Source organism: Bos indicus x Bos taurus, chromosome 10 (genome assembly GCF_003369695.1).
Source record: "Bos indicus x Bos taurus breed Angus x Brahman F1 hybrid chromosome 10, Bos_hybrid_MaternalHap_v2.0, whole genome shotgun sequence".
Taxonomy (NCBI): Eukaryota; Metazoa; Chordata; class Mammalia; order Artiodactyla; family Bovidae; genus Bos; species Bos indicus x Bos taurus.
Window position 1 is genome coordinate 53,054,294 of NC_040085.1, and position 21,403 is coordinate 53,075,696.

The 21,403-nt window shown below is 42.7% G+C and overlaps 1 protein-coding gene across 1 annotated transcript; it reads left to right on the forward strand.

Moving 5' to 3' along the window:
* The first annotated feature begins 2,704 nt into the window (after window positions 1-2,704).
* On the forward strand, window positions 2,705-4,660 carry LOC113900338 (aromatase-like). Its single transcript, XM_027554017.1, has 2 exons — window positions 2,705-2,941; window positions 4,118-4,660. Exons 1-2 carry the CDS (start codon window positions 2,786-2,788, stop codon window positions 4,364-4,366), a joined length of 405 nt encoding a protein of 134 aa, XP_027409818.1. The 5' UTR covers window positions 2,705-2,785; the 3' UTR covers window positions 4,367-4,660.
* The last annotated feature ends 16,743 nt before the right edge of the window (window positions 4,661-21,403 follow it).

Genomic DNA, 21,403 nt, shown 5'->3' on the forward strand with positions numbered 1-21,403 from the left:
TCCAAACGATGCATAATTCCTATGATTTCATTTTATTGAGGTGATTGATCCTTGAGGGCCACTTCGCTTCCTGTTCTGACCTTTCCTTCACTTTCCCAATATTTCTCCCCCTTTCCATTGTAGAAACGCGGTGAACTGACAGGACAGAACATAAACCAGTGCATACTGGAAATGACAATCGCTGCACCAGACGCCATGTCTGTCTCTGTGTTCTTCGTGCTGTTTCTCATTACAACGCATCCCCAGGTTGAAGAGGCAGTAATGAAGGAAATCCAGACTGTTGTTGGTAAGAATTTATCAAACAGATAATAGAGATTAGAAATCAATTCCTTCTGAACATCAGTTTCTATCTCCTAATGATCTTATGTCAAAACCTTCCTAGAACCCATCCAGAGAATAATGAAGCAAGTCACTGTGTCATATTTTCATTATGCCAGACAGGTATCAGTGTTTTTCTGATATAAAAAAACACATGCTAGTTGGAAAGAAATCAAATAATGGAGAGATTTACAAAGTAGAATGTAATATCTCTTGATTCCTCCTACTCTCATCTACAGCATTGTTCCCATTCCCCAGGGGGAGTCACTATTGAGGGGCTGGGTTGGTAGAGTTCTCTGATCAAGTGAGACCTCTCCTGAATAGAGTAATTGTACAAAGGCAGAGTTGCCTCGGGACCCTGGGTTGATTTTCATTCTGCAGAAGTGATATCCCATTTGAGAATGCTTTAAAGTTTTGCCAATTCTGAGGATAAATTGAGCCTCTCTGACTGGTATGGAGCCAAGCAATCAGAGACTGTGGAGGTGTCCACCAATTCCCAGCTCACCTGGGACTGATCTGAGGACCCCCTTTTGTGTGGTGGAGAGACAGGATTTTTGCCACTCTGTCGCACCAGGTTGTCCTGAATGAGATGGGGAGGAGGGACAATCAGAGATATTTTCTGACAGATGACTGCACAGGATACCAGAAAAGAACATTTCCTTGAACGTGATTAAACTCACCATCTCTCTTTGACTAAAGAATTAATGTCTTCTAGAACTGAGAATCGGAGAAGGCAATGGCACCCCACTCCAGTACTCTTGCCTGGAAAATCCCATGGACGGAGGAGCCTGGTAGGCTGCAGTCCATGGGGTCGCTAAGAGTCGAACACGACTGAGCGACTTCACTTTCACTTTCCACTTTCATGCCTTGGAGAAGGAAATGGCAACCCACTCCAGTGTTCTTGCCTGGAGAATCCCAGGGACAGGGGAGCCTGGTGGGCTGCCATCTCTGGGGTCACACAGAGTCAGACACGACTGAAGTGACTTAGCAGCAGCAGCAGTAGCAGAATCGAGAATAGTGGACCAAACTCAAGAACCACAGAGGTAGCTGATAAATGTTTGAAGCAGACTGGGTAGGTCTACATGATGCTTCAGAGAGGAGTTTCTCTACAGAGCTCCTCAGCCATTCAACCTCAGCCAACAGCTGCCATGTGGAGATGTGGGTCCAATGTTACCTGGCCTTGTTTTTCTACAAGTCCAGATGTCTCAATGACATCCCTCAGATGTTAAGATAATCGACTTCAAATCTGACTTTTCATAAGACTTGGTGGACAAAACATAGCATCAGATCAGATCAGTCACTCAGTCGTGTCCGACTCTTTGCGATCCCATGAATCGCAGCACGCCAGGCCTCCCTGTCCATCACCAACTCCCGGAGTTCACTCAGACTCACGTCCATCGAGTCAGTGATGCCATCCAGACACCTCATCCTCTGTCATCCCCTTCTTCTCTTGCCTCCAATCCCTCCCAGCATCAGAGTCTTTTCCAATGAGTCAACTCTTCGTATGAGGTGGCCAAAGTACTGGAGTTTCAGCTTTAGCATCATTCCTTCCAAAGAAATCCCAGGGCTGATCTCCTTCAGATTGGACTGGTTGGATCTCCTTGCAGTCCAAGGGACTCTCAAGAGTCTTCTCCAACACCACAGTTCAAAAGCATCAATTCTTTGGTGCTCAGCCTTCTTCACTGTCCAACTCTCACATCCATACATGACCACAGGAAAAACCATAGCCTTGACTAGACGGACCTTTGTTGGCAAATAATGTCTCTGCTTTTGAATATGCTATCTAGGTTGGTCATAACTTTCCTTCCAAGGAGCAAGCGTCTTTTAATTTCATGGCTGCAGTCACCATCTGCGGTGATTTTGGAACCCAGAAAAATAAAATCTGACACTGTTTCCACTGTTTCCCCATCTATTTCCCATGAAGTGATGGGACTGGATGCCATGATCTTCGTTTTCTGAATGTTGAGCTTTAAGCCAACTTTTTCACTCTCCACTTTCACTTTCATCAAGAGGCTATTTAGTTCCTCTTCACTTTCTGCCATAAGGGTGGTGTCATCTGCATATCTGAGGTTATTGATATTTCTCCTGGCAATCTTGATTCCGGCTTGTGTTTCTTCCAGTCCAGCGTTTCTCATGATGTACTCTGAATATAAGTTAAATAAACAGGGTGACAATATACAGCCTTGACGTACTCCTTTTCCTATTTGGAACCAGTCTGTTGTTCTATCTCCAGTTCTAACTGTTGCTTCCTGACCTGCATACAGATTTCTCAAGAGGCAGGTCAGGTGGTCTGGTATTCCCATCTTAAATTTTTTCAAACTGACCTATAACAACACTGAAATTAGCATGACCTTCTTTGTCCTTTTTGTCTGCTTCCACAGGTGAAAGAAAAATAAAGAGTGATGATATTCAAAAGCTAACTGTGGTAGAAAATTTTATTAATGAGAGCATGTGATACCAGCCCGTCATGGACCTAGTCATGAGCAAAGCCTTAGAGGATGAAGTCATCGATGGCTACCCAGTGAAAAGGGGGACTAACATTATCCTGAATCTTGGGAGAATGCATAGACTCGAGTTTTTCCCAAAGCCTAATAAATTTACTTTTGAAAACTTTGCCAAGAATGTAAGAGTCCTTCCTTAAAACTGAGTGTGTCACCCCAAAAGCATCAACTGTTAAATCCCCTCTGTTTCTGTATTTGTACATTTCATTCTATTTACTCATCCCCTCCAGCCTCACCAGGAGAGAACACATTTCCCCTGGCTAGAAGATGCCCATCAGTTCTGTCTTCAAGCCAAGGAGGCTGGCTCTCAAGCTCTTGGAAATGTCTTCATGGAGGGCACACGAGATCAAAGTATGAACAATTCAGGCCCTTAATTTGCCTAAAATGAGGTGAAGTTTGTTTAACCAACCCACTTTTCCACTTATCACATTGTCATCATGTAGATTCAGCTGTAGCATCATCTATGATAATTAGATGGAAATCAAATCAGAAGAAATGATTTGGTTTTTGCAGTCTGCCTTTGAGTCACCAAATGGCCCCACAAGTACTAGTCTCTATTCTAAACAGGACTTGGTAATTAGAAGAACTCCCACCTTGTTCTTAATTGAGGTATACTGGAGATTCTGCGTCTGTTATGTCAAATTCTAGGCAATGATTCTTTTTTAACCTGAATTATCCATATAGTTCATTGCATTACCCCATTTTTCAATTTCCATATGGGAAGAGATATGATCTTAGTTAAACCAGTTCTCTAATTCACTGTACTTGTATATAAGCAACACTTACCATGTTGCCAATTGGTCAAAAATAACTTACTAAGTATCCTTCAAGTGCCAGATAATATGTAAGTCCAAATGGGGACAAGACAGAGAGGTGTGTCCCTTTAAATATTTGTATAACAAAAAATATTTAGATTCTTGGCATGAATAGGACAGGAACGCACACTTTGCCTAAATCTGTCCTTGGCATCAGGTTATAAGGCCTGGCACAACAACGGTCTTTGCCTCAGTGACTGGCAGAACAGCAGTAAAGACGTGGCCTTCCCACAGAGCTAGCTGAGTACTTTACACGAAAACGTAACTGGGGATTGTTGAGGCTGTGTCTGTATCACAAAGGGTGAATCAAACTGGAAGGAGAAAGTCTTATCTGAGTCATAGTCATTCCTGTCTGTGAAGAAGCAGTATGGCCAAATCACTAAAACCAAGCATTCTGACTGACTGTGGTTTCAGGGCGAATCAAACGGAGACGCATGACTCTAGCCTTTACTACTCTGGCTAATTGTCTGATCTCTTTCCCAGGTTCCTTACAGGTACTTTCAGCCATTTGGCTTTGGGCCCCGGGCCTGTGCGGGAAAGTACATCGCCATGGTGATGATGAAGGTCGTCCTGGTCACCCTTCTGAGACGCTTCCACGTGCAGACTTTGCAAGGTCGGTGCGTTGAGAAGATGCAGAAGAAAAATGACTTATCCTTGCATCCAGACGAGACCAGAGACCGGCTAGAAATGATTTTCACCCCAAGAAATTCAGACAAGTGCCTCGAGCGCTAAAGAAGTTTGGTCAGTCCCTGCCCCAGAGCACTGCTCAACAGAACTCCACATGGGAACCACCCATCTTTGCCAGGTAGTCCTCCTCACATGAACAACCATGGCCTGTGCCGTTTTATAGGCTTACCTCCTGTGGGTTGTCAGCTAGGCAGGAGACACGGTTCATCTGACCAGATCCAAACCAGACACCAGACTGCAAGAGAAAATAGAGGCCAAGAGTTTGTACAGGAAACTGCAGCCCTAAAGACCCAATTCCACAAAACATGCTTTGGAAAAGACAAGCCACCAGCAAAACTCACCCCAGCTCCTTACTGTCCTGCACTGAATTGGAAGCTTTTTAACATCTGGGGCAGAAGCACTCAGTTTGATTACAAAGGCCAGGCCAACATCTGCGTACCTTGGATCAAACATATCTCCTACTATGAATAAAACGGTTTTCATTTGCTTTTTGGTGGGGTGGGGACTACAACATCCGTACCCTTGGAGAAATGCTTACAAATTCAGCATTTGACTTTTCCTACAAACTACATTCAATTAACTCTTGTTTATCCACATGTGATTTATCTGCTGCAAAAATTTAAATTAAAGACTGTCCTTTTCTTTTTTTTTTAATTTTATTTTATTTAACTTTACAATATTGTATTGGTTTTGCCATATATCAAAATGAATCTGCCACAGGTATACATGTGTTCCCCATCCTGAACCCTCCTCCCTCCTCCCTCCCCATACCATCCCTCTGGGTCTGATTGCTCAATTTATGCCTCAGCCAGATCACATATGTCCTATAAGAAAAAAAATTCATGTGATGTGCTTCAAATTCAAATAAAATTTCTTTTGTCATGTCTACATTGTTGCTTAGCTCCAGGAATACATTAACCAGTAACTTTAGGTAATGGCACTTATTAACTCTTATCACAGCTTCTGTGATTTTCAGGGAGGGGAAGTCTCTAGTCTATATGTAAAGCTACAACGCAATGAGTTCTCACTTCTAAGGAGTGCTCCTCATGTACCAATATCCTTTTCCCTTAACATTTCTACCCTCTTTCTTTCCATGACCCCAAAAGCAAACAGCAACATTTCAGCAGAGAATGTAGCCAGGTTAGAACTCCTACAATCACATTTTATCCTAACTCAGATTTAACAGTTACCTTCGAGATTTAAAAGGTATGTAGTTTATCTAATCATTACATGTAGCCAGGCACAAAATGCACACCTCAGAATTAGCTCTTAAGAGAAAATCAAATAGATGAGTGAATACTCCAAATACCAGTTTCCTTGTATTATACCACCAATCTGAATGTATGTACTAAAGGCCATTAAAGATTGAAAAATTAAATTCATTTAGAAAGTTGTAAATGTTGGCCATTGAGTCAACCTGAATATTCTTTCATTATGCTATTTGTCAGAGCTCTTTTCTTTCTTTTGGAGTCCTGGCCCATCCTCCATACTTTGTTTTTTGGCTGTGCATCACATCATGTGGAATCCTACCATCCTCCATTCTTACTCTCAGATCAGTACTGAATCAACACTCAGGCTCATTCCCAACTGGCCCAGAATCCAGGTAAAAGGGAGAGGTATCACAACTAGTCAGGGATGGCAGTAGAAAAGAAGGAAATATTAACACTTTGTCGTACACCTGAATCTAACACATGTTGTGAATCAACTATACTTCAAAAAATAAAACGTAGGAAATACTTGAACTTGGAACTATCTGGATCATCTATATGGCCTAAACATATGTGGAGAAAGGCCTGTGTACCTGGATATGTCTGTAGTCAAGTCTAGACAAGCATCGAAATAACCCAGATCTCCAAAGGAAAGGCCAGGATTTTAACACTTAATGTTTCTACCATAATTCACTAGATGATTACAAATGCACAGTTTACTGTGATTAGAGCTCTACAGCAGAGGAAAAACAGACTTTGGATCAGTATACTATACCCATCCAAATCCCTTGAAATCTACTGTATTTAATGTGCATATATGGAGCCAAGGCCATCATCTATACCGTCAAACTTAAATGCAGGAGGATATAATGTGTATAGATGATGCAGATATAAAAATATGCACAGGGAAATCAGGATGGGGGTGGGGACCAGAGGAGGACAGGAAGAGGAAGTGCTGGTTTCCATGCACTTTCTTAGCAAGTTCAATGCATTTGCTTAGAGAGTTCTAAGAAAACTCTCCCAGAATCAAATTATCTGGGTAATTATTCAACCTGAAGCTCTCTTTTTCCTGTATTGACAAGTCCCATATGTTTGCACAAGCTTGACCTAAGGAATTTGGAAGGTCATTGACTTTTTAGTGGGCTGATGAACATGTATATGAAAATCCTGTTTTCAGTTTTGCTTTATTGCTAAATACTTAATTGTGACTTTGAATGTGCTTTGATTCTGCTTTCACCAACTCTCAAAGAAACTGAGATGTATAAATTATTAGTGAAATACATACATATAAGGGCTCTATCATTTTCAAACTATGAGGAAAATAGTAGTCTCCTATCTTTGGAAGTTCCGGACATCTTCTGCCTTCATTGACATATTACTCTTTCCTCTCCCAAGTGGAAAATCATCTCATTCAAAAAGGCCCCACATAATGGGAAATGCCAACTGGAAGCTGTCACTTTTTATTTCTAAGCAGCACCTCTCCCAGCTCACCGTGCTAATATTCCACAGAAGTTTGTGGCACTGGCCCACTGGAAAGAATACTAGCTGGGGCCTCCTCAGTCTCCCGTATTACTGTGTCTCTTGGACTGAATCTCTCACCTGTACCTGCAGAAAGACTGGCTAAATTAAAGCTTGTCAAACTGACATGAAAGGAACTGGTGTCCTTTCGGCTGGGTTTCTCAAAGTTTTAAGCTCTTAAATTATGAGACATAGAAGCTGAGCCTGCGGCCCAGGTGATTTTTAAAGTTCCTGCCAGCTACAAATCTATAAATAAAGAAGTGATGATGCCTTGAATCTGGGCTCAGCATTTTCTTAAATGTATGCTTTGGGGGCTTCCCTGGTGGCTCAGATAATAAAGAATCTGCCTGTAATGCTGGAGACTCAGGTTTAATTCCTGGGTCAGAAAGATCCCCTGGAGAACTGAATGGCTACCCACTCCAGTATTCTTGCCTGGGAAATTAAAAACAAAAACAAAAACAAAACCCCATGGACAGAGGAATGTGGCAGGCTACAGTGCATGGGATCGCAAAGAGTCTGACACAACTGAGCAACTAACACTTCTGACCAATCTATGCTTTGGTCAAATGTTTATTCTCTCACACCTCAGTTTTCTCATCAATAAATCCCTCAGAGGGTGATGTGGCGATTACAGATTAAGGTCTGGAGAAAATATTTTTTAGATAGATGAACAGCAAATAAGAAGGCCTTGGTGGGGGGATGAAGCTTGGTGTGTTTGGGGGCTCACAGGTGGTAGAGCTGCAGTGTCATGATCAGAAGGGAGCATGAAACAAGGTGAAATTGACGAGGTAGGTAGATGGAATGGAATTGCGTTCCTCCAAAATTCATGTGTTGAAGCTCTAAACATCAGTGTGACTATTTGCAGACAGGTTATTTACAGAATTAATTAAGGTTAAGTGAGGTCATAAGGCTGGGAAGAGTAGGACATAACAGGTTAAGCATCCTTTTAAGACAAGTCAGTAGAGAGTGCTTTAGTCACCTGAGGATGCAGCTGGAAGGCAGCTGTCTGCAAGCCAAGAAGAGATTCCTCACCAAGAACTGGCCGGACCTCTATCTGAGACTTCTAGTCTCCATAACCATTAGAAAATTCATTTCTGTATTTTTATTACTACACAGGCTATAGTATTTGCTTGTGGCAGATTAAGCTAAGACAGCAGACCATACTGGGCCACAAGGGCCACAGTAGGAAGCTGAGTTTTAACAGAGTTGTGCTGAGTCCAGGGCTTCATGGCTTTAAGTCAGCTGTGCAGGTTTCAGGAATTTTGTGAGCTGTTAACTGTCAAGTTCAAAGCTAAATGTTGTATATAATAATAGGGATATTTGCAGCAAGGAAATTGGCAAATACTATAAATCAAGGCTCTTCTCTCTCTTCCCAAAACCCCCTTCCAAGAGAACCAGTTGGCAACTATTCAGAACACTAATGAGGTATGTGTAATTTAAGTTCAATCATTTGTCACTGGAGGGTTTAAGCAGGATGATGAGTTGACCTAATTTATATTTTGAAATAATCACACTGGCCACTGTCTGGAGAATGGCTCCTGGGGCATGAGAGTATAGGCCAAGGGATTTAAGAAGAAAGACTTGAATCCAGATCTTCTGACCCAAAAGGCTAGTGATCACTTTACTGTCACAACTGAGGACACCTTTAGTATTCCCTTCCTGAGCCTATAGAACCTTATGGAAAATATGCTTCTTTAATCTTTTGCTCAGGCGCCCAATTTCCTAAAACTTCAATCAGAAACCAGCTCTCCTTCACCCCAAATCACCATCAGGATCAGGCTTTATAGATGAGACCCTCAAATGAATCAGAGTCTCAAAGACCCTCAGAGAATCAGGGCCTAGGGAGGACAGCAGCCATATGGCCCCCACCCCAGTGCCAAACAGGAGTAGAGAGTGACCAGGGAATGAGACGTGACCAACAAGTCTGTAGCTGAATTTCTAGGGGAGTCAGCCAACTCATTCAAGATGTGGTTGGATTAAAGAAACTAAACAGTGTCATGGCACCTTCATTTCCTGAGTACTGGCTTAGTGTGACAGCAGAGCCAGCTGGCCTGGGTTTGAATTCCCGCTCCACCACACGACCTCACAGCATGACCCTGGGGGCCTGGTACCTCAGTTTCCACACTGGTGACTCAGTTGTCACACCTGGTACCTCAGTTTCCACATTTCTAAAATAGGGGTGGTGATAAGTTTGACTATCTTAAATTTGGATCCACATCCCACACAGAGTTAGTAGCAGATAAGGGTTTGCTTCTGCTATATCTGTGTACCAGACACTTTAATCTTCACATCCATTGTAGGACATGGACTCAGGGAAGAAGTGATATCAATGAGGCCACATGCCCAGGAAATGCAGAGATAGATCTGAACCCCAGGCTTGTCTGGTTCCAAAACCTCAACAACTAAAGCTTCCTGACAAAGAGAGGGAAAACTCTCTCCAAGAAACCAGGAAATAGAGATGAACCAAGGAAAATTATTCAAATGCAAAGAAAAATGTAAGACTTTGGACTAAGCAAAGGCGATTACCGGATTTCCTTTTAATGGGATGGTGGGGGTCTTCTCTGATTTTATGGGGGCTCTGTGCCTTTCAGTGCCTCTGAGTTATTTTACAACTCTGAAAATTAAAGGGATAGCAATACAAAGATATCCCATTAAATCTACTGCTGTGGGTAAGAATCCCTTAGAAGAAATGGAGTAGCCCTAATAGTCAACACAAGTGTTCGAAACGCAGTGCTTGGGTGCAATCTCTAAAATGAAGGAATGATCTTGGTTAATTTCCAAGGCAAACCATTCAATATCACAGTAATCCAAGTCTATGCCCCAACTACTAATGCCAAAGAAGCTGAAGCTGAACTGTTCTATGAAGACCTACAAGACTTTCTAGAACTAACACACACACACACACACACACACACAAATAAAAGATTTCCTTTTCATCATAGGAGACTGGAATGCAAAAGTAGGAAGTCAAGAGATCCCTGGAGTAACAGGCAAGTTTGGCCTTGGAGTACAAAATGAAGCAGGGCAAAGGCTAACAGAGTTTTGCCAAGAGAATGCACTGGTCACAGCAAACACCCTCTTCCAACAACACAAGAGACAACTCTACACTTGGATATCACCAGATGGTCAATACCGAAATCAGGTTGATTATATTCTTTACAGTTGGAGATGGAGAAGCTCTATACAGTCAGCAAACACAAGACTGGGAAGTGACTGTGGCTCAGATCATGAACTCCTTATTGCAAAATTCAGACTTAAATTGAAGAAAATTGGTAAACCACTAGACCATTCAGGTATGATCCAAATCAGATCCCTTACAATTATACAGTGGAAGTGAGAAATAGCTTCAAGGGATTAGATCTGATAGACAGAATGCCTGAGGAACTATGGTCAGAGGTTCATGACATTGTACAGGAAACAGGGAGCAAGACCATCCCCAAAAAAACGAAATGCAAAAAAGCAAAATGGCTGTTTGAGGAGGGCTTACAAATAGCTGTGAAAAGAAGAGAAGTGATAAGCAAAGGAGAAAAGGAAAGATATACCCATTTGAATGCAGAGTTCCAAAGAATAGCAAGGAGAGATAAGAAAGCCTTCCTCAGTGATCAGTGCAAAGAAATAGAAGAAAACAATAGAATGGGAAGGGCTAGAGATAACTTTAAGAAAATTAAAGATACTAAGGGAACGTTTCATGCAAAGATGGGCTCAATAAAGGACAGAAGTGGTATGGACCTAACAGAAGTAGAAGATATTAAGAACAGGTGGTAAGAATACACAGAAGAACTGTACAAAAAAGGTCTTACTGACCCAGATAACGACAATCACTCACCTAGAGCCAGACATCCTGGAATGCTAAATCAAGTGGACCTTAGGAAGCATAACTAAGAGCAAAACTAGTGATGGAATTTCAGCTGAGCTATTTCAAATCCTAAATGATGATGCTTTTAAAGTGCTGCACTCATTATGCCAGCAAATTTGGAAAACTCAGCAGTGGCCACAGGACTGGAAAAGGTCAGTTTTCATTCCAATCCCAAAGAAGGGCAATGCCAAAGAATGTTCAAACTACCACACAGTTGCACTCATTACACATGCTAACAAGGTAATGCTCAAAATCCTTCAAGCTAATCTTCAATAGTATGTGAACCAAGAACTTCCAGATGTACAAGCTGAATTTATAAAAGACAGAGGAAACAGAGATCAAATTGCCAACATCTGCGGGATCATAGAAAAAGCAAGGGAATTCCAGGAAAACATCTACTTCTATTTCATCAACCATGCTAAAGCCTTTGACTGTGCGGATCACAACAAACTGTGGAAAATTCTTAAAGAGAGGGTGAAACCAGACCGCCTTATGTGCCTCCTGAGAAACCTGTATGTAGGTCAAGAAGCAACAGTCAGAACCGGACGTGGAACAACAAACTGATTCCAAATTGAGAGAAGAGGACATCAAGGCTATATACTGTCACCCTGTTTATTTAACTTCTATGCAGAGTACATCCATCAAAATGTCAGGCTGGATGAAGCTCACGCTGGAATCAAGATTGCCAGGAGAATATTAATAACCTTAAATGCAGATGACACCACCCTAATGGCAGAAAGCAAAGAGGAGCTAAAAAGCCTCTTGAGGTGAAAGAGGAGAGTGAAAAAGCTGGCTTAAAACTCAACATTCAAAAAACAAAAATCGTGGCAACCAGTCCCATCACCTCATGGCAAATAGATGGGGAAAAAATGGAAACAGTGACAGACTTTATTTTCTTGGGCTCCAAAATCACTTGGATGGTGACTACAGCCATGAGCTTAAAAGACACTTGCTCCTTGGAGAAAAGCTATGGTTTTTCCAGTAGTCATGTATGGATGTGAGAGTTGGACTATAAAGAAACCTGAGCACCAAAGAATTGATGCTTTTGAACTGTGGTGTTGGAGAAGACTCTTGAGAGTCCCTTGGACTGCAAGGAGATCCAACCAGTCATTCCTAAAGGAAATCAATCCTGAATATTCTTTGGAAGGACTGATGCTGAAGCTGAAACTCCACAATTTTGGCCACCTGATGCAAAGAACTGACTTATTTGAAAAGACCCCAATGCTGGGAAAGATTGAAAGCAGAAAGAGAAGGGGACATCAGAGGAGGAGATGGCTGGATGGCATCACCGACTCAGTGGACATGATTTTGAGTAAACTCCAGGAGTTGGTGATGGACAGGGAGGCCTGGCCTGCTCCATGTCCATGGGGTCACAAAGGGTCAGACACAACTGAGTGACTGAACTGAACTGAACTGAATTTAAGAGTCTCTTGGATAGCAAGGAGATCAAAGCAATCAGTCCTAAAGGAAATCAACCCTCAATATTCATTAAGACTGAAGCTTCCATATTTTGGCCACCTGATGTGAACAGCCAACTCACTGGAAAAGACTCTGATGCTGAGAAAGATTGAGGGCAGAGGGAGAAGCAGTTTGTTGCTCCATGCCCTCCATAGTCCAGGTGGTCGAAAAGAGTCAGACACAACTGAGCGGCTGGACAACAACAAGTACAAAGAATTCTTCTCCAAAGACAAGCAAATTTTGGAACCCCCTAAAAATAATAATAAATCAAGTTTCAAGTCCATATATAAACTTACTTCAACATTCCTTTACCCCATAGAAAATTGTGATCTTTTGACTTCTCCTTTGAACCAGTATAATATCATCTCAGTTTTCTCACCCAATCAGTGAGTTAGATAAAAATCTTTGACAAGTGTTCATTTTATGTTTTTGTGAGAATTATGATTTTACTTCTTAAAAAAAAATCCTCTAACACAGAGAAAAGGACAGGTTCAGAATTGTGCCCTGGGATCTCCTGAAGAAGAAAAATGTCCACTCTCTGCCATAAATACAGTATTTTATTGGACACCAGCAGACCATCTTTGGATTCAACCATAAATGCTTTTACATTACGAAAGTCTGTATTTTTTAAAATGGCATAAAGTTCAACTTACAGCCACATCTATTTTAAATATTTTCTAAATGTTGTCCTTACAAATTATTTTTATATGGTGCTACAATTCCAATCAAAGTTGTCCACAGTCTGAAAAACATCTACCCTGGATGAGTATACTATTAAATATATCAGTGATTATGTGGAGGCTTTCCTTTGGAAAACAACTTGTATGTCACAGCTCGAGTGTATTTCCTGAGCTATTATGCTCCTTTGTTGCTATTGTAGTTCCGTTGCTCAGTTGTGTCCGATTCTTTGTGACCCCATGGACTGCAACATGCCATGGATTATGCTCCTAAAATCTCTTAATCAAGAACACAGAAGTTGGATATGGGTATTAGCACTGGATTGTGGCCCCAGATGAAATGCCTGGAAATATGAACAGTGGTTGTCTTGAAACGAATTGAAGTACTCTGACTAAAGAATCAGGAATGAGGAGATGAAGAAGTTATTGACCCTGCGTCAAAGTGAGAGGGTTGGCTCAGCTCACTTGGACATTCCGACAGAAGCCCTGACTGAGACTGTCGTTCAGTTGCTAAGTCCTGTCCAAGCCTTTGGCCACTCCACGGTCTGCCACATGCCAGGCCTTCCTGTCCTTCACTATCTCCTGGAGTTTGACAAAGACTGCTTGAGTATAAAACAGTAAATTAAATTATTTGGCAACCAAGTTATCCTCAGAGGTCTTGGATAGACTTGGAAAAAGTATATATTTTTCCAATTATTTGTTCCACATAATTTTCAAGTGATTCTCTTACTTTTTCCTGAATTAACATAGCCAGAGGGTGACCCTAAAATTACACTGTAGTTTATGTTCTTCTAGAAGATTCCATTTGAATTATTTCCCTGAAATTCAAGTTATTCAACAATATAATGAAAATGTTTATGTCTGTCAAGACTAAGGGTTTGCACTAACTACAGGTCTTCCACCCTTCAGGGGGCTGATTACCACCCAAGGTGCTGGATGTCGCACCTAGATTATACCTGCGTTGTGGTTACTCATTTATAAAACTTGGCTGGTGTCTATGAATTTGCTGCTTTACAATGACAAAATAGGTGCCCCTGGTGCTGTGTTGAGTAAGGTTCCCACCTGAGGCTCGTCTACAGATGCTGGGACCAGTGATGCTCCATCCTGTGCTGCAGCTCCTGGCACCTTGAGTCCCTTACCACAGAGCAGTCGCATTTGTGTGAAATGTCTCTGTTACTTATGATTTCAGTGATTTTGCCAGACGCAACGTTGAGCTGAGTAAGAGTACGATTTAGTGTAGCCCAAGGGTCTACACTGAGAGGAAGAGATAAGAACACCGGGCAACTATGCCGAGGACAACAGGGATGCATGGGCACTTCCTCTGTGACAAAAAATAAGCTCCATCAGAGCATCAAAACTTCTTGCCAAATGTTGCCCAGGTGACTTAGTGAACAAAGCCACAAGCCCGCATGCCCTTATACCCCCCCACCCCGAGACACCATCACCAAGTACTTGTAATTACATTGCACTACACTTGTCGTTGCTCAGTCATGTCCAAGTCTTTGCAACCCCATGGACTGTGGCTCATCAGGCTCCTCTGTCCATGGGGTTTCCCAGGCAAGAACACTAGAGTGGGTTGCCATTTCCTTCTCCAAGGCATCTTTCCGATCAAAGAATCAAAACCTCATCTCCTGCATTGCAGGTGGATTCTTTACCACTGAGCCACCTGGCACTGGTTCCCCTTTATCCTGAGGACATGATCCACCATCCCTACTGGATGCCTGAAAATCTGGATAGTACTGAACCCTAAATGTGCAATGCTCTTTCCTATATATACATACATACATGTGGTAAAGGTTAATTTATAAACTAGGCACAGTCAGAGGTTAACAATGATTAATAATAAAATAGAACAATTATAATATTCTGAATAAGAGTTATGTGAATGTGGTCTGTTTGTCTCTCTCAAAGTATGTTGTACAGATTTAATGCCTTTTCCATCTTAACTAAGCACCTACCACATTGTGGCCATGTGAGTAACAGAATGCTTGGTAAATACCACATTGTGCGAAGGTTTGTTACTACATCAGACTCCATCTTCAGTGCCAAACAAAATCCCTATAAGCTCTTGGTTTCTTCTGCTTTTCTCTTTCTACATCCTGAGTCGGGTCTTTCAAGGGCTAGAAAGCAGGTCAGCCTGCATGCCAAGAAATATAACCCAGTTTACTTTCTGAGCCATAAGATTCCAAGTCTCAGTTCCTGTGGGCCTGGAGACCTCATGCAAAGGTTCTGAGGCCGTGTTCAGGATCAGGAGGAATAGGTGGCATCTGGTAAAGTTGTCCCACCACAGGGGGATGCAGGTCAGCAGCTCAGAGACAGCAAATGGAGGGTGGGGATGAGGTTTGGAGTGAGAAACTGAGGTCTGAGAAGGGAACATGATGAAGGGACATCTTTAACGGGACTTACAGGTGCCTGATTTTGCAAGTGGGGAAACAGATCCAGAGAGGGTACTTGCTGTTCTGGTAGGTGGCCCTCCTTGAACTAGAACCCAGGTTGCCCAACTTCTCTTCCAATGCTTTTAAAATAGGTCTTTAGCTCCTCCATGCTGTCTCCACCCTAGTCAAGTGACCACACAGAGTAGATTTGCCAGGACAGCAAGCAATTTCAACAGTCTTTGCTAAAACATTTCGATTTGTCAGAGCACAGGTCCAAGTCGGAGGTTTGGGTAATACACCACCCTCTCAATCGGAAGTAGAACCAAGAAGTGGACCCAGGCCTCACTCTCCTTGAAGATGCTCCTGCAACAAGCTGGGAGAAAGCCCTGCTATCCCCACATCTGCCAGTAGGGGGTACACACGGAGAAGGTTTATCAGCTGTGCAGTCTGGCCGCGGCCAGCAGAGGGGAGGGCCGCCTGCCTTGGTTTCCAGCCAGGGACCAGCAGTAAAAAGCCGGTATGATTGGTTTTACTGTCTAGCAAAATGAAAATACTTCCAGATGCTCATTTATTCTATAATTTCAGATTCCTTAGTGCTGAAGCTGACTAGCTCCAGACAGGGCACTTGAATATAAATCATCATCAGGATGCAAAAGAGCTATGGTCTTATTCTCACACTTGGTTTCTACATCTGAAAGTAGAGGGAACCATTGTGTCCCCCTGTGGCTGCTGAGGGGCACAGACTATCATTTGCTTATCATATAGTAAGGACTCACTGTGTACTATTGGCCAGCAGTTGAAAGTGATTTTACTTTATTAACATATCCCTTAAGTAAATATTTATTGAGCACCTACTATGTATAAGACTTGGGAGATAGAATAATGAATATCACACTTCATTCTTCATAAATATCACAATTATTATTTTTCATGCTTTAGCTATTTTTATATTTTTTTTTCCCTAATAACAGCAATTCTATAATCTCTGGTTTCTTTTGCTGTCCTTGTTATAAGAAGTTCAACACTAAACCTGAAGGCCCAGCTTGGCTGCTCTTTTGTCCATTATGACCAGCAGATTCCTTCTTTTCTAGTTGCTTGTCATATTCTACTGACATTTATAGTTTACTAAGTCACTGTATATCTCTTTGACCTGCCTTCTCATCCACAGCTATGGACAGCCTTGCTGACAGGAAGCACTTGTCAGAGACTGGAACACTTCAGGGAAAGAGGGTGACTGCCCAGAAAAAAAAACACACACACAAAACACACATATTTACAGGTAAGGAAATGACTAAATCGGCCTGAGGGGAAAGGGGATGAAGTGGAAACAGTAGTAATCAAAACAGCTCTGAGAAAGACAGGACTGGTGCTCTGGGGCAGAAATATGGGTAAAAATAAAGATCCTTCCCAGGGCAGCTCCCAGTGAGGGCAGAGAAGAAAAAGGAGAGGTGGTGGAGGTGAGCCCTAAAAAGCACAGATTAGGGGAGAAGTGCTTTGTATCCATTTCAGGGATGAAAGAGGACAGGGAAGACAACTAGAAATAGGTTTCCCATCAAGGAATGAAGAAGAGCAGGGAGTAGAAATCACTGCCCAGGAGGGGAGAAACTTACCCAGTTACCTGAAGGGAGAAGTTCCTGGGGTCACTGGTTGCTGAGCTGATCTCAGGTCTCCCTGTGATTGTCAGATGGCCTCGGTCCCGATGTTCACACACCTCCATGAACCAGGATGGGTATAAGCAGGTAGTGAACACATGTGTTAGAACACTGCAGTGCTCAGCATACATCAAGGGAGCTGCAGATGGGCCAGCACACTTGACCTGAAAGAAGAAAAGGAAAAAAGAAAACATGCTGATTGTAGCAATGGAGAAGTAGCCTATGCAGCTGTTAAGAAAACATCTTGGCCAAACAATTCACAACTTTTCTTTTAAAAGCTAAGTAGACTCCACAAAATATGTACCTCCGTGTGCCAAAAGGTATGTGCTGGAACCATAAACTGGAAACTACCAAAATGTCTATCAATCAGAAAATGGAAAAAAAGATTGTATTTTCACACAGCAATGAGAATGAACAAACTGCAGCTATATACAATACAAATGAATCTCATAAACAGAATATTGAATGAAAGAAGCTAGACACAAAAGAACGCAGACTATGACTGCTTTTACATAAGGATCAAAGGCAGGTTGCATTATGATGTTACCAGTTTGGGTGGTGGTCACCCTTGGGGTACTGATGGGCACTCTGCACCAGCTAGTTTCTGGGGTGCCTGTCATGTTCTGTTTCTTGATTGGCTGCTTACAAGCATATACATTCGCTTCGTGAAAATTCATTGAACTGTGCATATTTCTATAAGTTTTATGTTAGATTTCAACACAAAGTAAAAACAACAATACAAGCAGTTATGAGAGTCTTGACACTGGGTCCCAGGAAGGGCAGTGGGTCATATGGCACCCACCCCAGTGCCAAACGGGAGTAGAGAGCAACCAAGGAGTGAGGCATGACCACCAATTCCATAGCTGGCTTTATAGGGTAACTGGTCAACTCACTCACGTCAGGATGTGGTTAGATTAAAGAAACTAAGCAGTTCTGTGGCACCTTCATTTCCTGAGTGCTGGCTGAGTGTGACAGCAGAGCCAGCTGGCCTGGGTTTGAATTCCAGCTCCATCGCATGACCCCACAGCACGACTCTGGGTCAGTGTCTTAAACACCCACTGTCTCAGTTTCCTCATCTCTAAAATAGGGGTAGTGAGAGGTTTGACATTAAATTTGGATCCACATCCCACACAGAGTAAGTTGCAGGTAACGGTTTGTTTCTGTTTACATCTGTGTGCCAGGCACTTTAATCCTCACATCCACACAGGGACTCAGGGAAGAAGTGATTTCAGTGAGGCCACATGCCCAGGAAATAAGAGAATAGAGATCTGAATCCCAGGCTTGCCTAGCTTTTCTGACAAAGAGGGAAAACTCTCTCCTAGAAACCAAGAAATGGAAAAGATAAACAAGAAAATCATTCAAGGGTGAGGAAACATGTTAGACTTTGAAACAAGTGAAAAAGATTACTGGATAGCCTTCCAATGGGATGCTGGAGTCATCGCATTATCTGACTCTATGAGAGCTCTGTGCCTCCCATTGCCTTTTGAGCCATTTTGTTGTAGTTTAGTTGCTCAGTTGTGTCTGACTCTTTGCAACCCCTTGGACTATAGCCTTCCAGGCTCCTCTGTCCATGAGATTCTCCAGGCAAGAATACTGGAGTGGGTTGCCACGCCCTTCTCCAGGGGACCTTCCCAACCCAAGGATCAAACAAACATCTCTACGTCTCCTGCATTACAGGTGGATTCTTTACCACTAAGCCACCTGAGAAGCCCCTCTGAAAATTGTAAATAAGGGATAGCAAAGACAAGTAAATAAATTCTGGAACCCCCTACAAACAATAATAAAGATCCAAATCCATAAATAAAATTATGTCAACATTCCTTTATACCATACAAACTTGTGGTCTTTTGACTTCTCCTTTGAAACAGTTATATCTTACCAGTGCCTCATTCAATTAGTGAGTTAAATAAAATCTTTGACATGTGTTCATTCTATGTTTGCATGAGAAGCACGATTTTACTCTTTCAACACATGGGAAGAAGACAGGTTCAGATCTGTGGCCCTGGGGCTCCCTGAGGAAGGTCTAGTCTTTGCTCTACTGAAATCTGCTGGTAGGAGCCCAGGTGGCCCGCATGCTGCAGGCATGATGCCAAAGCCCCAGGTTTGGCCTGTGCTCTGCTTCCTGCCCAGGACTGGCAAGGACTGTGAAGGCTGGCTGGACCGTAGAAGGAACTCTGGCCAACCTGAAAGCAATTAACCATGAGCAGGGAAGGATGCTACAATAGCAAAGCCAGGGCTGTGGGCACCCAGTCTGCCTACTGCTTCAGGGGGCTGCAGGGGAAAAAAAAAAAAAAAGAGTCTAAGCCAGCATCATTAAGACTAGATCTTTTTTTAAATGAATTTATTGATTTTAACTGGAGGCTAATTTCTTTACAATATTGTAGTGGCTTTCACCATACATCAACACAAATCAGCCACCGGTGTACACGTGTCCCCCCTCCTGAAATCCCCTCCCACCTCCCTCCCCATCCCATCCCCCAGGGTCATCCTAGTGCACCAGCCCTGAGCACCCTGTCTCATGCTTCAAACCTGGACTGGCGATCTATTTCACATATGGTAATATACATGTTTCAATGCTATTCTCTCAAACCATTCCACCCTCACCTTCTCCCACAGAGTCCAATAGTTTGTTCGTTACATCTCTGTCTCTTTTGCTGTCTTGAATATAAGGTCATCGTTACCATCTTTCTAAATTCCATCAGTTCAGTTCAGCCACTCAGTTGTGTCTGACTCTTTGCGAACCCATGAATCGCAGCACGCCAGGCCTCCCTGTCCATCACCAACTCCTGGAGTTCACTCAGACTCACGTCCATCGAGTCAGTGATGCCATCCAGCCATCTCATCCTCTGTCATCCCCTTCTCCTTCTGCCCCCAATCCCTCCCAGCATCAGAGTCTTTTCCAATGAGTCAACTCTTCACACGAGGTGGCCAAAGTACTGGAGTTTCAGCTTTAGCGTCATTCCTTCCAAAGAAATCCCAGGGCTGATATCCTTCAGAATGGACTGGTTGGATCTCCTGGCAGTCCATGGGACTCTCAAGAGTCTTCTCCAACACCACAGTTCAAAAGCATCAATTCTTCGGCGCTCAGCCTTCTTCACAGTCCAATTCTCACATCCATACGTGACCACAGGAAAAACCATAGCCTTGACTAGACAAACCTTTGTTGGCAAAGTAATGTCTCTGCTTTTGAATATGCTATCTAGGTTGGTCATAACTTTCCTTCCAAGGAGTAAGCGTCTTTTAATTTCATGGCTGCAGTCACCATCTGCAGTGATTTTGGAGCCCAGAAAAATAAAGTCTGACACTGTTTCCACTGTTTCCCCATCTATTTCCCATGAAGTGATGGGACTGGATGCCATGATCTTCGTTTTCTGAATGTTGAGCTTTAAGCCAACTTTTTCACTCTCCACTTTTACTTTCATCAAGAGGCTTTTGAGTTCCTCTTCACTTTCTGCCATAAGGGTGGTGTCATCTGCATATCTGAGGTTATTGATATTTCTCTCGGCAATCTTGATTCCAGCTTGTGTTTCTTCCCATCCAGCGTTTCTCATGATGTACTCTGCATCTAAGGTAAATAAGCAGGGTGACAATATACAGCCTTGATGTACTCCTTTTCCTATTTGGAACCAGTCTGTTGTTCCATGTCCAGTTCTAACTGTTGCTTTGTGTTAATAAACTGTATTGGTGTTTTTCTTTCTGACTTACTTCACTCTGTATAATACACTCGTTTCATCCACCTCATTAGAACTGATTCAGATGCATTCTTTTTAATAGCTGAGCAATATTCCATTGTGTATATGTACCACAGCTTTCTTATCCATTCGTCTGCCAATGGACATCTAGGTTGCTTCCATGTCCTAGCTATTGTAATGCTGTGATGAATATTGGGGTACACGTATCTCTTTCAATTCTGGTTTCCTCAGTGTGTATGCCCAGCAGTGGGATTGCTGGGTCGTATGGCAGTTCTTCCATGGCAGGCTTCCCTGGTGGCTCAGACAGTAAAGCGTTAGCCCGCAATGTGGGAGACCAGGGTTCGATTCCTGGGTCAGGAAGATCCCCTGGAGAAGGAAATGGCAATCCACTCCAGCACTCTTGCCTGGAAAATCCCATGGACAGAGGAGCCTGATAGGCTACAGTCCATGGGGTCGCAAAGAGTCGGACACAACTGAGCAACTTCACTTTCACTTTCATGGCAGTTCTATTTCCAGTTTTTTAAGGAATCTCCACACTGTTCTCCATAGTGGCTGTACTAGTTTGCATTCCCACCAACAGTGTAAGAGGGTTCCCTTGTCTCCAGCACCTTCTCCAGCATTCATTGTTTGTAGACTTTTGGATAGC